The sequence below is a fragment of the Pholcus phalangioides genome, unplaced genomic scaffold (genome assembly GCF_987345545.1).
Source record: "Pholcus phalangioides strain wild (caught in Gottingen) unplaced genomic scaffold, Ppha-v1.0 ptg000002l_1, whole genome shotgun sequence".
Taxonomy (NCBI): Eukaryota; Metazoa; Arthropoda; class Arachnida; order Araneae; family Pholcidae; genus Pholcus; species Pholcus phalangioides.
The window spans coordinates 7,898,852-7,916,669 of record NW_028301595.1 but is presented as its reverse complement, the minus strand read 5'-3'; the positions used below and the strand labels follow the sequence as shown (position 1 = coordinate 7,916,669).

At 35.9% G+C, this 17,818-nt stretch overlaps 1 protein-coding gene across 1 annotated transcript in view; it reads right to left on the bottom strand.

Moving 5' to 3' along the window:
* Positions 1–5,539: 5,539 nt before the first annotated feature.
* The window catches only part of LOC149089317 (zinc finger protein 277), a 32,031-nt gene continuing 19,752 nt past the window's right edge, over positions 5,540–17,818 (bottom strand). The window contains exons 8-12 of the mRNA XM_089237834.1: positions 16,424–16,503; positions 13,867–13,966; positions 11,395–11,487; positions 8,286–8,410; positions 5,540–6,976 (exon numbers count right to left, since the gene is read on the bottom strand). Of these exons, the coding sequence (XP_089093960.1) occupies positions 6,805–6,976; positions 8,286–8,410; positions 11,395–11,487; positions 13,867–13,966; positions 16,424–16,503 (570 nt within the window). The 3' untranslated portion in view covers positions 5,540–6,804. The remainder of the gene's footprint in view (positions 6,977–8,285; positions 8,411–11,394; positions 11,488–13,866; positions 13,967–16,423; positions 16,504–17,818) is intronic.

Below are 17,818 nucleotides of genomic sequence, written 5' to 3'. Positions count from 1 at the left end.
GGCCGAAACTAGATGCTTGGTCACCCGGGGCAAGCCAACACCCCCCTAAAGAAGAAAGGGGGTGTTGGGAAAGAGCGCATTTTGACGCCCCGTTGTAATGTTGAAGGATAGGTTTTAGAATGAAATTTGCGCCCCCTCGGGTCCAGCCAACACCCCCTAAAGAACACCTCTTCTTTAGGGGGTGTTGGTCCAGCGCCCGAGACCCGCCTGCTCCCCCCTAGTTGCAGCCCTGTTCCTAGGAGAAGGTTTTCAACGTCGCGTGCAACGTGAATCACCGAGCGCGACATGCCGTCCACTCAGTAATAAGAAAAGCAATACATGAATGTATCGTCGCTACAGTGGTGGTCGGCTGACATTAGTTTTCTGTGGTTCCCAACTTCGAGGTGGGAATGACAGCTTATCTCCCCGTTAAAAAGTCTCGCTACAGGGAGGAACAAACTTACAAACGGTACAAATGCAATTCAATCATTACACTTCACTTCTGAAATATAGATGGCAGCACTGAAAAATCAGACACAATACTAGATACGCATTCTAACTGTTAGGTAAGCACATTTACGCTTTCAGCTCAACTCACTTTGCCCATAGATAGCGATAGACCCCGAGTTGTGCTCGGTTTGAAAGAAAGTACATGACTGTGCTACTGTGGTTCCCCACTTTTAGGTGCAAATGTGAGCCGATCTTCCTATTAAAAAGTCTCCCCACAATGTATAACAGCTCTTCTACAAACGGTACAAATCGTTGCACTTCTGAAATATAGATGAGACAGCACTGAGAAATCAGAAAACTTGATCGAGATAAGCCTGAGTGCTTATAGTTAGATCAAGTTTTCTGATTTCTCTAGATAAGCCTGAGATGATAAAACAGATCTAGATCGGAAGTGTAAACGCACTTACACTTCCGGTACAACTCCTTCGGTAGTAAATTACCCATGGCGGATTGGTTAAAAACTTGAAAATTCAGCTTTTGCAACTGATTCCCACCCTCACGCTGCATATGGCGCAGACCTGCTCCTACGAAACGATAAGCGAACGATAAGCTGGAAATTTACAGCTTATCGTTTCCTTTTTTTTTCCTCTAAGGCAGTATTTCCCAACCGGTGTGCCGCGATATTGCCTAAGGGGTACCACGAGATATTATGAAGATAAATAAAAAAAAATTACTGTCCACTTAAGGTCTTAAAATAAAAATAAAGAAAGTCGAATTGATTACTCTCATGCATGACAGGCTCATCCGATAAGTCGCCATCCGGTAGCAATGTGAGCTTTGGCCCGAGTTAGATCTGGCTGTCCATGTACGGCCCCGTTCAGCCAACACCATCTATAACATAAAAAAAGTCCACGCGAAGCTCGTGACGTCACTGAAGAAGTCCAATAATCATTGGATATACTGTAAAAAAAGGGTAAAGATATCGCATGTGTCGGCCTGCCATACCCAATGGCTACAGGCGAAATAGACCTCTTCAGTGACGTCACGAGCTCCGCGCTGAGGCTTTCTGCTCTATATATGGTGTTGGGTCAGCGCACACGAGCTCTAAGAAAAGAGGATTTGCTGGCTTTGTAGTTTATTGTATCTAGGGCGCTCACCCGGCAAGTGAAAGGACGTGGGTTCGATTCCCAGCAATGTCAGTTGTTTTCTTTCTTAGATTTATCTTCGTATCGGCCAGCTGTCGAAACCTTCGTAGTAATTGAGGAGAGTGACATCATCCTCGGATAATCAGAAAGACCTCGACCTCATTTATCAAGATTGAAAGAAGCACACACACACAATAGATATGTACTTTCCATCTCTTTCCACTGAGAATCTCAACTGGGTTGTCTCACCATTTGATTTCGCAGACAGTGCGGAGGAAATAAATTTCACTGCTTACGAACGAGATCAATTTATTGATCTTTGCTCCTATTCCACACTCAAAGCTAAGTTCAACAAGAGTGAGGCGTCGGTGGCTGCTTTTTGGCGTGGACTGAGAGAGGAGCATCCTAATCTAATGAAGAAAGCAACAACATATCTGTGCGAGCAAGATTTCTCCGCTATGGTGACAATAAAATAAAAAGAAAGAAATAGACTACTACTACTCAAGCGTACTTGCAGCTCGCACAAATTCCTCTACGGAATTTCTAGCGAATTGGTACATGCCGGAATGTGCGTGTATGTGTTGTGAATCTAACGTGAAGTTTGTTTCTGTGTAATGCTTGTCATACATTCGTCTGCCATCTGCAAAGAAATAGACTGCAAGAATTTGAGACCAATTTACGTGTTTCGTTGCTATCTGTAAGGCTTGATTTTAAGTATCTGTGCTCTTGATGCAGATAATTTGCGTAACGTTATTTCGTAAATGTTTTCTTAATGTAAACAACATTAAGATAATTATGACAAAAAAATATGAGTATTCACCCTTCCCCCCCCCCCCCAATTCACCATGTTCTATTGTAGTAGCGTGAGTAGGATTTTCTTAAATGAAGAGGTAAGGGGCTATCTTTTGTTTTACAAGGCTGAGGGTTTATTCTTTTTACTGGAAAAAAAACCAAATTATAATAATTTGGCTCAAAGATTCAAACAACATCCCCTTCTTTACGTACGTGTTTTCTATGCCATTTTACATTGAATAAAAATTGAATTCCCTGCGATTTACTTCATTCTTTGCCAATCTGTTAGTATAAGTAATAAACTAACAATTTCTCCCATAATAAGCACGTGTTTTTAAGTGACTATGTCCTATATATATTATATTGTTTTAAATTTTTGTTAATTGCATTTTTAATTGGGTTTTTTTGTATTTTTGAAATATATGACATCCATATTTTTATGAGCATCTTTTTCTCAGCCACCTCGTTGGGCATTTTGCCTGTTGTGGCATTGTATTTGTATATATTTCCAAAATACACAAAAAAACCTGAAATACAATTTTATTTTTTCTCCCCGGCTGACCCTCCAATGGTTATATCAAGCGTGCCTTATTGTAGATACACCCATCATTCAGTTTCGCCGGAGCTGTGTGCCTGAACACCCAACTCACACTGGAATGAAAACATTTTCTATATAAAGCTCAAGAGCTCTCATCAAACACTGCCACGAGCATTGTGTCGAGGAAATTGACGAGTGTTAAGTTAATTATCAGCAGGAATCTGATTTCGCCGACAATTTGAACAACTGCTTGCTCAGACAGCGTAGCGAATAGTAGATATGATATCATGTGAAAACTGTTAAAGCTCGTCTGTCTACATCAGTGTGTGCCTCAACCGCTGGGCCCTGATTCACTGTCTCATTTTCCCACATTTATCTGGGGCTGTTTAAAGAGCATCCTGGGCCCCCGGCCAAAGTGATTTTCTGAGGCCCCCCTACCTGGAGCGATTTGTTTAATTTCGCAAATTTTAACCAGTTCTAATTTTCATGAGGCCCACCTCCCATTGCACAACCCGATTCCGACCGCAGCCTTGGCTATAAAAACTCAGAGAGAGGCAACACGCCTGCGATATAAAATATTTTGTGACAGCCTGATAGATATTTTATATATGAATATACAGTAGAGCATAGTTTCCCAACCATTTCGTCCCATCGTCCCCTTCTTCAGAAATTTTTTTCTTCCATCGCCCCCCAACGCAATCTAACTCATAGGATCCTGTGTTATATCCGTAGCTTCCACTGACCCCCTGGAACTTTCCATCTCCCCGAGGGGGCGTTAACGGCCACGTTGGGAGTCACTGCAATAGAGCATAGACCATCCGAATACCGATCAAGCGAAACATCGGTTAAGCGTTCCAGTCAGCAAATTCAAATTTTCGCGCTATATAGAAGTGCTTTTAGTGAATCAAAAGAAAATCCTGAACTGTTTTTGCTAAACTGTACACTTACTTTAATGGCCATTTTGAACTTGTCAAACTAGGCTAGTCAGTTCTCTGTGTTATTTGTAAGACATGTGGTACAAAATATATACGGTTTTGTGTTTAATATCACTGTTACTTTTTTTTTCATATTGCTCCTGTGACATTGATATAACTTTTTTCCATGAATGATCGGTTATCCAAAAAAATCAGTTATCAGAACACCCACAGTCCCGAATTGTTTGAGATAATCTATGCTCCACTGTATTTTATGAACATTTTGCGACACATGAATGGGAAATTATTCAAGAGCAAACTACTCAAGAACAACTCATAGCGCACATGTGTAAATAATGCACCTTTACAAGTGTCTCAAAATGGGCTATGGTATGGATCATGATAGAGGGTGGAAGATACAGATAAACATGGGAACCTATTGGCTAACATGGCAATGGGGCGATTGTGAACAAACTTTTCCGAGAATTATGGATCAGGGAAGGGGGGGGGGGGGGGGAGAAGTGGAATGAAACAAGTTTGGCAAACTTAAAACTTCAGTCGATTTTGATCACATCTTAAACAGTATAGGGCATTCCCAAAAACAAACTAGACGCTTGAAGCATCCTCAAAGTCCTGACTAATAAAAAATGCTTGAAAATGTCCAGAGAACAGCTTTTACATATGGTTATGATATTTGATAGCAAAATTTTTGAAAAATTCCATGAAAGATATAAGCACAAGCTTTTCAGACACCCAAATTAATACCATTTAATTACTTAATATTTAATAGTTCAACAAATTACAGAACTTTTTATCTTTCACATTACTATTAACAACTTTACATTCAAAACAAAAGCAATATGAAAATTTTCGTTAATTAAAGACTGGAATCAAAAAAGACTAAGTGCCAAAATGTAAATTTTGAGAGAAATCGATGTAAAGGGAAAACCAATGTATTGGGCGATACATCAAGTCCTACCTAGTGGGAGATACAACTAACCAATCATCAGCAAACTTTTTTTTTTAATAATAACAACGGGATCCTCACGTATTCCCAAGGGATCAGCATGATCCGTCCAGGGAATTTGTTAGTGTTAGTAGACATCCATGCCTGAACCGGGATTCGAACCCAGACCTGCACAGTGAGAGGATAGTTCCCTAACCACTCGACTGCCAGGCGGCATTTCAGCCTTATTTCATTGTATTGGTGCTTACATTCTTTTTTGCATAAAAAAAAACCAATTTTTGAAAAAATGGCACTTACAGCCATTTTTAATTTCAGTCTTCAAATTCTGTCATCAATGTGAGTGCTGTAGCGGAGATATTAAAGTTGAAAAGAGAATTTTTGTACTCCCCACACACACATATAGCACATACATATTCGTTTTAAAACTAAAAAGGAATAGAAAGCCTAAACATACAAAACAGTTGACACTGGGATTCATGATAATGAATGAATGAGTCATTTTTTGGTTAAACTTTGATTTAAAAAAATATTTAAGGAATGGACTAAAAGTTAGTTTCTAGGAGAGTCTACATCAATTTCATATGACAGCACCACAAATACTTGAACACTCCTATGGATATCAAACATTCTTAGAAATTTGTCTAATATTCATCCTTATCTTTGGTCAGGGAAATATCTGATATAATGAGCTGAAATTTATAAAAGAGTATGTAGTAGATGCTCGTTATAACAACCATTAACAACAGGTCCTACATTTTTTCCAAATTCTGAAATGCTAGTTTTTATTCAATATAACGACCACTAAATATCATTCACCCCATTTACAATGACAAAACTAAGCTCAGCCCCCACCGCCGTTATTTTTTTAATTTTTTGCAAAGACATGGACAAAATCTGTCATTGAGTGTGTTTGACTTTCACCTTTGATGCATAGGCAGAGGTAGACTTGGAAGTCTGGGGGGCAGGGTCATTATTGCTGGGAGGGGCATGATGATGATGATGTCAGTTCATATATACACATATACATTATATCAGTCGACTCCACCTTTGACGCTGTCCCCCCCCCCCCATGGCCCAACGTATCTCCGCCCATGCTTTGATGCCTGGAGAAAAAAAGGTAAAGCGTTTTCACTTTTACAGAAAACCCCGTGGTTAAGTAGTGCCCACACTGGAAAAAGGGCGAACCATAGTGCATTGCACTCACATGAGACAAGGGGGCCTTTCTTCCCCCTCCTTTGCTTATACTAAATTCTGTTTTTTTTTCTCACATGATGGTACACACACTTTCCTTTCCCGCTTGGTTGATTTTTTTTTTGCAATTTTACTTAATTTCTCAATGGGAGAATATACAGGCAAGTGAGCTTATGTCTTCATTCTGAAAATTATTCATCTGACATGGTTGTCTTAAATAAATGGAGTGCTGTATCTTTAGATCTCAAATCAAAAGTTTTTACAAGAAATTGATTTTGAAAGCCAAAATAGCTGAATCATTGAATATTCCAAAAAGTACTTGGCTCATTATAATTAGGAACCATGATTAAATAAAGAAAGAAGAGTTGGGGGTTCCTTCTTCACATAGTCTACTACAGGAAGTGAAATTTCAACAGATGGAAGAAGTGGAGAAACTAAATTTTATGATTTTTTGGAAAAGTTACATATAGTGACCTCTCAATATAAGTCTGTTTTTCGTGGAATGAAGGGGGATTGTTATAACGAGTGTTGACTTGACTGTACAAGAGAATATCAACAACATCTATCTCCATATGGTACACACTATTTAAGCGATACCCTTAATTGAAATAATGGAATATTATATGTACAACAAAATTCTTTAACAAAAAAGATACAATATTATGTTTTTCTTCCTTTTCTGTACAATAAAATCAGTGATTCTAAAATATATTGCAGATAAAGGGAAAAACACACAGTAATGCATATAAATGTGGATAATCTCTGCTGTTTTCAGGTGTATAGTATATTTTGGCAACAAGTTTGTTAGTTTGGCAAAGTACTTTTAGTTTATCCCTGCTGTAGAAGGATTTGCCTGGTTTGCTCGTCACTCAAGAGTGATGTTATGCTAACATTTACATCTTCAGGAACGACTGTAGCTTCAGTGGACTGACCGATGTCTTCAGACTCATCTTCTAAAGCACAGAGTAGACTGTCATCTTCATATGTTGGGAAGTAAAACCTAAACAAGACAGTGGAAAGATCTCAGAGTATTTGACTTGAACTTAGAGTTATACTCAATTTTGGTCTCCAATATAACCCCCCCCCCCCCCAATTTTATACATTTAAGAAATTTTGGAGGTGATCAAAGGCATGAGTTCATTATAGAAAACTTCTTGATCCAATCAACTTTGTTATTTCATTATTACTAGTAAAAATACACAGTACAAGAATGGGGGAAGGAAACATGTTACAAACTTGCAAAATTACAAAAATGAAGGAGAAAACACGCAAATTTGTATAAGTTCAAAATATGCTGGAAAAAAATGTTGCAAACTTGCATAATTACAAAAAAGAGATAGAAAATTTTCTGTGAACTTGAATATTAAATGTGGCAAAAAGTGTTCAATCATATACAAACACACTAGTACTAACACGATATGTTTAAAACGGAAAAAAATATAAAATAATTTTTTTCTCCCAGTGAAAATTTTTGGTAAAAATAATCATTCCAAATACGGATTAAATGAAAAAAATCATAAATTTATTCCAATGTGAGCTTGAAAATTGATTTACGAACACAACCCGGCACTACCCTCATTCTCAGCAACACCCAGGAAAAAAGTGTTTGATCAACACTTTGAGGGGAAATAAGTGTTAAATAGCTTTGATTCCCAACTACCCCCATTAGCTTCACGTCATCAGCAAATTTGCTAAGTAATCCCATCGACTAGAGTTATTATTTTATATTTTCTTTTAAGATCAAAACCTCAAAATTACTGAAAGATTTGAATAAAAATTAATCAAATATACAAATAGGTGATAAGCTTTTGCAGCCATCCTCAATTGGGTCTCTCGCAACAGGTCATTGTAGGTCCACATTCATTTAATATTCTCCCAACACTAATGGTCAGCAACTTTGAGAGGTCTAGGTTGCAAGGCTGGACAAATCTATTGCCCAACATGCCCAGGCATGTATTTTTTTCCAATCACTAGCATATAAAATACTGACTCAGAAATGTGTATGTTAAGTTGGGCATGTAAATTTTTAGAGAATATTTGTTGCCAGCTACCTGTCTGAGACTTTTTATTTAGACCTAGGCACCTTGTTATGATGACCACTACTAGCATTGATAGAAGGTTGAAAAAAAATTAACTTGCACCAACAATGGCCCTTTTCCCTCCGAAATTCTTTTCCAAATTAGATATGATTCACATGTTTCAGAATTTTTTTAACTATAATTCTGAAAACAAAATTTATACAAAATCACAAATTGAATTTCAACAATCGATTTACAAAAGAGTACATGAATTAGAACAGAACTACTTACATGGGTTGGTTCCATTTGGATTCATCAGGGAACATTTGCAGATGGAATGATAGGTTCATATGCCTAAGCAGGTCTTTACTCTCTTCAAACTTCTGTTCGCAAATCATGCAAATTTTATGGCACGTCTTATGGTTTTAGAAGAAGGCAAAAAAAATTACTTTTTTTTAAATTGCCATGAACAAATGCAAAAAATATACAGCACAAATATATACTCAAATACAACATTCACATATATCCAAAATCTACCGGGAACACTACTTTTTTCAATGTTACCATGAATAATGACTGCAATAAATAGCTCTACTCTGCTGGTAAACTAACAATAAACTAAACAGAATACAAAAAAAAAAAAATCACAAGGCCACAACATGCAAAATGCTCAACGAGGTGGCTGAAAAAAAGATGCCCACAACAAATATGGATGTCATATATTTCTAACAAAATATTGAGGCAGCAGACAGATTGAAATAATAAAAAAAGTGTGTCATTTGAAAAAAAAAACGAGATTGAGATTTTCTAGTAATTGAGACATAAACTTTAGAGATTTTATGTGACCCCCCCCCCGTATGAAAAGAAAAACATGTCTATCCACTAGCTTTCTACTGAATGAACCAAATTTTAACGGAACAATTAAACAGATTGAAAGGATTTAGACTTTAAAAATTAAATTTGTACCTTGATTTGGGACAAAGAATTTGGAAATCTTCAATAAATTACAAAAAAAAACCCTTTTTCCATCTAAAAAAATGGAATTTTTTAAGGTAGAATTTTTTAGAAGGCATAAAATGCCCCAGTTTTTCCATGGTTTTTAATCTTGATAAAGGGCAAGATAAATCACGACTTGAACATTTGTGCATCGAGAATAGCTCACCAGTAAGGTTACCAGACATCTCACTTTAAGAGAACATGTCCTCTTTTTTAGTGTCATTTTAATACAGCTGCAAACCTGAGGTATCTCGTCAAACTTGATTTGCTATATTTCATTCACATCGAAATATCTTGGGTTCTTAGCACGCATTTATTTCTAATGTGGCAGTTATAATGCAGATCAGGAAAATTTAAAAAAACCACTTAAAGGGTTAAGCGTCTTCCTACATTTGGAAAATTCACCTTTTTTTCTTTTTCAGGTTTCCAAACTACTTCCCTTTTTTTCCCCTCTGAAACATACCTCTTTCATTGATATGAATTTCCAAACATGCTGAAAACGTCAAGTGGTGTGGAAGATACTTGTTATAGGCAGAAACATAACACTTTGGGTTAAATCCTACGTGAGAAAGTTGAACTTTTGAAAAAGCTAAAACGCGTATACTGTGTGAAGAATAATGAGACATCCACAAATCTACCACTTCTTGAAACAAAAAAACAAAAAAAATAATAATTAAGGGTTTTTTTTTAGATCTCAGCAATGCCTACCAAAAACGTTTAAAAAATAAGTAAAGGGATTGTTTTTTGCCATTTATAACTAGTGAATATAAATTTGAATTAGAAAATCATTTTTTTCATCATCATTTCTATAAAGATGGTTCCAAACTGAATAATCTGTTACTATTATATAGCTTGATATTCTTTATTAATTTTCTTTCAAAAGGAAATGCGAATCAAAGTGCTCTAAGAGGTATATTACTGCTTCAGATAAAAAAACTTGGGAAATAAACAAAACTTGGTCCATATAATCGAAAAAATACTCTAATCCAGAATCAACGAGGGGAGGGGGAAGGGAGGGCTCTACAGTATTATTCAGAACTTTGTGACTGTTTTTATTTTAAGAGTATTTACACTGTGATTCCCAACATTGGGCAAATGGCCCACAAGGGGACCAATTTGATTTTTAATGTGGGGGGGGGGGGGCAATTTGGGAATGAGTTTATCTACTGAAGCGAGGGAAATTTTCCAAACTCCCATCATAATTTTTTACAGTTCAAATTTATACTTTTCAAACAATTTCTTGATGAATTCTTTTTCAGTGTTTTCTTTAGAAGGGGTTTCATCAGGAACTTGTAATGTTTTGCGCTTCACTGACAATTTTTTTGAGTAAGATGAAGTCCATGGATTCCCTGTGCTAATAAAATGAAGGCCAAGAGCAGCTAAAAAAAAAGTCTCTACCTGCATGGAATAAATTTTAGGTGCCTTCAACACACTTTTTTCTGCCCATTTAACTCAGATTTGGCATCCCTGATAGCCCCACAGGTACATGGCCTAAGAGCGTCCCTGGCCACAGATTCCTTTACAAAAAAAATATTCTGCACATAGCTATGTAAAAACAATCAGTTAATTGTTGGACGGAATCCATGAAGTCTCTAAAAGAGCCCCTGGTTAAGAATAGCTGCTTTTGACCAAGTGAATTACTCTTTTTTGGCTTTCTCAACGTGAATAGGAATTTACTTTCAGAATAATAATATCAAGTAACAGAGTAAAGGACGGAACAAGGGTGGGTAGTGCAAAGCTTCCGGGTGGCAAAATTTGAGAGTGCAAGGCAAAAAAAAAGGTTTTTGTGTAACAAAAAAAAAATATTTATTATAGATTCACAAAGTGACACTGAGGGTTGGGGTACCCACCCTCTCCAGGCAAAAATTCCAGTTATGGTCTGGGGTAAGATATCAGGATTTCAGAGATGTTTTGATGGAGCATTGCCTAAAAAAAGTTGGGAACCACTGATTTGGACACTACAAGTTAGCAACTTTCTTTTAACTAAGTGCACGCCACTAAGTATTCCAATTGACTATAACTGAGCTGATGTGAGCTCCTTGTGCGAGTTCATCATATAAATAAATAAGAGCTGTAAATTACTGTAAATTACACACATAATTGGAGAAACAATAACTCACAAATGTTGAATCATTTCAACCAAATTTTTTCTTTTCAGGATTTTCGGTACACTTCTTTTATAATGGTAGGGAAATGAACTATCCATGCTAAATTTGAGAATATTTGGTAACCTTAACATGAAAAAAACCTCTACATCATTTCCATGAATATAAAAAGAAGATATTTAATAATGCATAACATTAAAATAGATATAGAAATGTTGAATATCAAGTTAAACGAAATGATGATTACCAAACTGATGATCATCGAAAAGGTGAATTTCAAGAATATAATTCCAAAATACCTGTCTCCTGATGTAATTTATCAATTTGACTTGCTTATAGAAATCAAGATTGTACTGCTTTTTGAATCTTTCATAATCAAATCCATGGGAAAACTGCATGGAAAAAAAATGGTAGTAAATCAAAAATCATATGCTACATATGCCATACATTTTTTTAAAAATTATGGATTATATTTTCTAGAGCAGGCAACACAAGCAAAATAGAATGAAATAAAAATGAAGGATTTTTTTAATTAGACAGCTCATATATTCCCTTGGAAGACTTTCAAACCATGTCATATTTAGCAAATCGGAGCAACACATGCAAGTCTCAAAAATTTATTCAAACCCTGAAATCCCTAATACTATTATTTCAAGTAATTTAAATAAGGTGAGTAGTAGTTTACTTAGTTTATGAATTTCTCTTATACAGTCGACACTCGCAATAATGACCAATAGGATAAGTCCAAAATGATTTCCTATTCATGCTGTGTTATTTTTTCATTCAATATAACAAACTCACAAAGATCATTCAATCCAATTCTAATACAATGTTCAAAATCAGCTCTGCATGACCAGTGCCGTCTTAGTGTATGGGCTCATTTGGACATGACCTAGGGCATCAAGTGCAGAGAGGGCCCACGGGGAAACAAAACATGGTTAAAATGTTCAAAAAAGTAAACGTATCTCATCAAGAAGGAGCCTCCAAAAAATTACTTTGTCCATGGGTCCAGAATGTTAGACAGCTTTGTTTTGCTCTGCCTTTTTGTTTTTGCAAAGAAATGAACAAAAGATGTGTGTATGCTTAACCTAAATCTTTGAATATTAGAGAAGTTGGTAAAGCCTGATTACAAAAGCAAAGAAGCACAATGGGATGCCTGATAGATAAATCACCTGTGTGGGACTGTTGCGTAACTGATGCCTTCATTTTTTGAGGTTCGGAGGTTTCTCCTTGATTGAGAAGAAAGGGTATGAAATGTTCTGACCACAACATGAAGACATGTCATTCAATAAGCATTCATAATGAATCACTTTTCTTCAGATAAGGAGATTATCTTCATAGAATATACAGACAGGTACAGTTATATTTTCATGTTTACATTAATTCAATATGGCTGACTGAAATCAATGCAACACAACAGGCTATAATAATTGCAATTTCATGCTGATACATTTTCATTGCAACTGCTTACATTAAAACAAAATTAATAGTATAATTTTTTTATTCTGTGTTGTATTGTCTATATATATCTTCTATTGTCTTCTTTAGACAATTCCGTATTGTCTAAAGAAGCTAATTTTTTTTTAAACTTTCGATACAACACCAATTTTCTAAACGACGATAAGGGTTTTTATAAAGAACATTGACCATACTTTTGTTAGTCTGCTCTTTCTTTAAACAATATTTCAGTCACGATTTTTTTGTATAATTTCTTTTACTTTCCATTCAGTAAAACATAGGAAAGAGAACAGTTGAAGCAAAAATATCAATGAATTACAACTCAAAATTTCTAATTGTTGTTATTCTTTCAATTTTCATTCACGTGGAATAATGTGAAAAATTGATAAATAAAAAAATAGGATGTGATAAAATGAATAAATCTTTAAAAAAAAAATGTGAACAAAACATAGTATGTAATGATACGAGGCATTGCAGATAGGAAGGGTGAATTCAAGATTCAGTTGAAAAAATGTTTTTTGCCAAAGAAGTTTACTGCCTTTAGAGTCTAAGCAAGTAAAATTTTGTTGGCTAATTTAACCATAATTTCCATCTCAAATGAGCGGTGAAAATTGGAAAGCTACTTGCTAAAGACGAAAGTTATGAATTAATAAGCATTTTTTCCTCCAGATGGATTTTTCGAGCTAGCCCTTTGTAACTGCCACACCCAACACATACATACATCCTGCTTAATATGCTGTCATAGAGACCATATAATAAAAGAGCATATTAACCACTTTACGATCAAAGAGTAACATTGCACCCAAACGCCAGTGGAATAAATTCACACAAGGTCTCTGTTTTCTTTCCCTCTCTCCTAATCATCGTGAAGCTTTGCTGTAACCCTATGAAAACAGTTGCTCTTTTTTACCTCCATTTATTTCTATACTCTTATTCGTGATTTTTTTCCACATGTGATTTATCCTTCTACTATATACATATAAGAGAGAAAGACAACAGGCAGAGTGAGGGTAAAAAGAGAAATCTACTCTTCATACATATTCTCTTCTTATTTATTATACTTTTTTCCTATCTTTTGTTTTTTCCCTTGCTTTTCTTCTATTTTTCCTTCTCCTTCTTTTTCTAACGTGCGATTAGGTTAGGTCAAGGTTACAATATTTATCACCAGTTTGCTAGATAGAGATCATCCAAATTTCTTGCCAATAGCTTGTAAGAGAAGGGGTTACATGGGACAGCTTGCTAAACAGGAAACTTCTTGAGCAGAGAGTTCTTAAGTGGGACTCACCATATTCCAATCAACAGAAGCTACATACCTTCATGTGACAAAAGAAGTCAGATAAACTCTGTCCACTAAATTCACAAAACAAACACAAAAACTCTGGTTTTTCATCATCTTGACACTCCATTTCCTCACTGTATATAAAAAAGGAAGAATATTTAATGGTAGGTTCAATAATGTTCATTGGTTCAACTAAGTGTGAATTTTAAATAAATTATCAGCTGCAGAATTATTAGCATTAGTAATCAAAGTTAATGAATATGTGCACATTTATTCATGAAAAATTGTTTTCAAATTAGTACCAATTCCATGGTACTAATGGAACTTTGGAGAATGAAAATTTGGAAGTTTTTAATGCAGATCCAAATTCTGTCCAAAAATAAATGCGAACAAGATTTTTTGAAAAAGAATATAGGGATTTTTCATTAATAAAAGTATAATTGTAGGGATGTTTCTTAGAGAGGTTTTTCCTTATCTGAGGATCATGTCACTTCCCGCTATCCATACAAAGGCTTTAACAGCTGGCTAATGCGAAGATATATTTAGAAAACAGAGAATTCAACTGTCCTTGCAGGGAATCGAACCCACGTCCTTTTATTTTCTAGGTGAATGCCCTAAACCAGTGGTTCTCAACCTTTTTTAGCTTATGGCCTACTTTGATTCACATTTTCTTCTAGTGGCCCTCCTCGTCTTACCCCCCCCCCCCCCACCTAGACTACAAAGACAATGGATATCTCAATATTTCCTTGGATTTTGGCCTGAGTTAGGTCCGACCATCCATTTACGGTCCTGTTCAGTGCACACGAGATCCAAGGAAAGATTGAAATATTTGTTGCCTTTGTAGTCTAGTGGTATAGGGCATTCAGCCTGAAAGTGAAAAGACGTGAATTCGATTCCCCACAAGGACAGTTGAATTTTCTCTCTTTCCTAAATATATCTTTGCATCAGCCAGCTGTTAAAAACCTTTGTATAGGTTTTCCCTTTGCAAAAATGTGACATCTTGCAAACCATCAGATTAGCAGCAAATCACCAATCATCGCCAACTAGTAAATTGAATAACCTGTCATTACTAATCTCAAACCAAATCATGCCATCAGGCCCGAAACAGGGTATACAGTTAAAGTAGATACAAGTCATCTCACCAATTTCAGATGTCGCAGAATTGATGCTGGCTTTTTGGCAAATTTATTTTCCCCTGAAAATGAAATATTCTTCTATGATTTGACGGGATGGCGACAATTACATTATGGATGCGACATCATTTCAGGGATAAAAAGTAAAGCAAATGTTTTTTTTTGAGTTAATACTTTGGAAATAACTTTTCCCCCAAAAGTAAGGATGTATGGATTTTTTACAATCATGATTAAAATTCGGGCGATAAACAAATTTTTCAAGAGTCTGGAAGATGGAGTAGAAATTGGAGCCTCCCAGGAAATCTGAGAGACTTGACAGGTATGCAATTCAAAAGCCAGACAAAATTAACCAATAAAAGCAAGGGAACTTTTTTTCATCCATAGAAGGTTTTTAAGCTGTGTTACAATTTAAAATGGATCGAATATCGTTAAAAATGCTGCAACTTGAAAGTTTTTTTTTTTTTTTTCAAACATGAATCATTTATGAAATAATTTTGCAAATCTGCATGCAAAAACAACATTTATCTGAGAATAATATTTAAAAAAATTAGCTCGTATATAATTCAAACCAACCATATCTGAATGCAAACAGAATTTTCTTGTCTGCTCTCAGTTCTAAAAAAGCGAACAAATACAAACACTAAAACCACAACTTAAAAAGTAAGCAAACATGAACATAAAACATATTGAATATTGATAAGTTGGGCAGCAAAATGTTGCAATAGGGATGTGAGGGTCGGGGGAAGTGGGGATTTGCTGTTGTCAGGTTAACAGTTCATACTTCAAAAATTTGAGCACAATTTGAAAGATATTTTGACAGCATTACTGAATGCAAATGAAATTTTAACATTTTTTTACAATTTGTTGCCAATTTTCCTCAAACAGCTTTTTTTTAAATCCTCACATATTTTCTAAGTGATATATACTATCTGTCCAGGGAATTTGTTAGTGTTAGTAAACATTCATGCTCGAACTGGAATTCAAACCTAGACCTACAAAGTCAGAGGCTAACTCCCTAACCACACGATTGCCAGGTGGCACAAGTTTGTGTCAACATTCTTCTTAAAACTAGCAACTATTAATGAAATGTTTCCCACAGCCACATGATAAGAATAAACATCCCCTTGTTTGTATAGAGAGGGTATAACATTATGAAATATAGAGTACACAAACATAAAGATGAAATCCTAGACAGGCGGTACGACCAGTGAAATGGCAATGGGAAGCAAACTGCCATGTATATCTATTAGCGCTTAAAATGCACAAATAGTTAGAGATATACCTCATCATTATGTGTGGGAAAAAATCCATTTTCCTCCTAAATTGCAAATCATCAATGAGCTATTTAGCAGCCTACTAACCTCATAATCTATAAGCGATGAGAGCAGTTTAAGAATTAATCACCATCATAAACTATTCTCTGTTCAGCACTATGGAATAAAAAGTTTTGATCATTACTCATTCAATTCATCATCTTCATCGCAAAGGTCATAGCTGTTGTCCTCATTCTGAACATCAATCCAGTTCTTACCCACTTCCTATTTAAAAGATAAAACCTATGATTTTGACACATGGACATATCACAGTTTATAAATACAGGGCGTCCATAATTAAAAGACCTTATTTTCAAGTAGCCTACAGGCAAAACCAGTTATTATAAAAGTGTGAAATTTTGTGGAGGACTTCATGAAGTGATGGGAATTTGTTTCAGGAGGGAAAAAAATTAGTTGTACATTAGTTGTACAGAGGGCATTTCACTTTGAATACCTGTAGTAAACATGTAAATTTATGTGATGTCATGCAGCAGCTGTTACAAAACCTAGAAACATTTAGGTTTGTTGGATAGATCATGTTCAACTATCCATAAGATCATGCTGAAAAAATATCCTCTGATATTATCTATACAAACTTTCACTTGTGCAGCAGTTGCTTCCACATGATTATGATGCTCGACTCTGGTTCCCACTGAAGTTTCCAGCCCGCGTTGAGGTCGATTCAGAATGGCCTTGGAATATCCTCTGGACAGACGAAGCACATTTTCACTTGGATGGTGCAGTCAATACTCACAACTGCCGAATTTGGGAACCAGAAAATCTGCACGCTATCTTAGAAGTTCTGTTGTATTCACCAAAAGTGACGATATGGTGTGGATTATCGTTATCTGCATCATTTATTCTCGGTTCCTACTTCTATGAGGAGTTACGATCTACAGGTCCAGTGATATGTTTGATCACCAGGAAGCAATATGCATTGCTGTTACAGAACAAAATTGTTCTGGCTCTGTAAGCACATCACTGCCTTGCAAACACAATCTTTATGCAATGGAGCTCCTTCACACATTGCAGTGTGTGTTAAGAATATTCTTAAAACACATTTTACAGAAGAACGTGACATCAGCCGGCACTTCCCTAATCTATGGCATCCCAGACCTTAATCCATGCAATTTTTGGCTTTCGGGGCATTTGAAACGTCTGGTATGACAATCCAAGAACTTTACCAGACCTTAAAGGCAGCATTTCATGCCACAAGCTGAACATTTCCCTGCACACACTTCAGTCAGTTGTGGAAAATGCCATCTTGCGATTTCACATGGTATCTGAAAATGATGGCCATCATGTGGAACATGTTTTGTTGCAGCAACAATTGTAAAAGTGTTTAACAAATGTTAAAATTGCAAATGTTTGCCAATGTGTCATCTCTTAATAAAATTCCCTCTGGTGCCGACATGTGCAAATAATTTTTTCCCCTCTGAAACAAATTCTAATCACTTCATGAAGTCCTCTACAAAATTTCATAATTTTCTGATGACTGGTTTTGCCTGTAGGCTACTTTAAAATAAGGTCTTTTAATTAT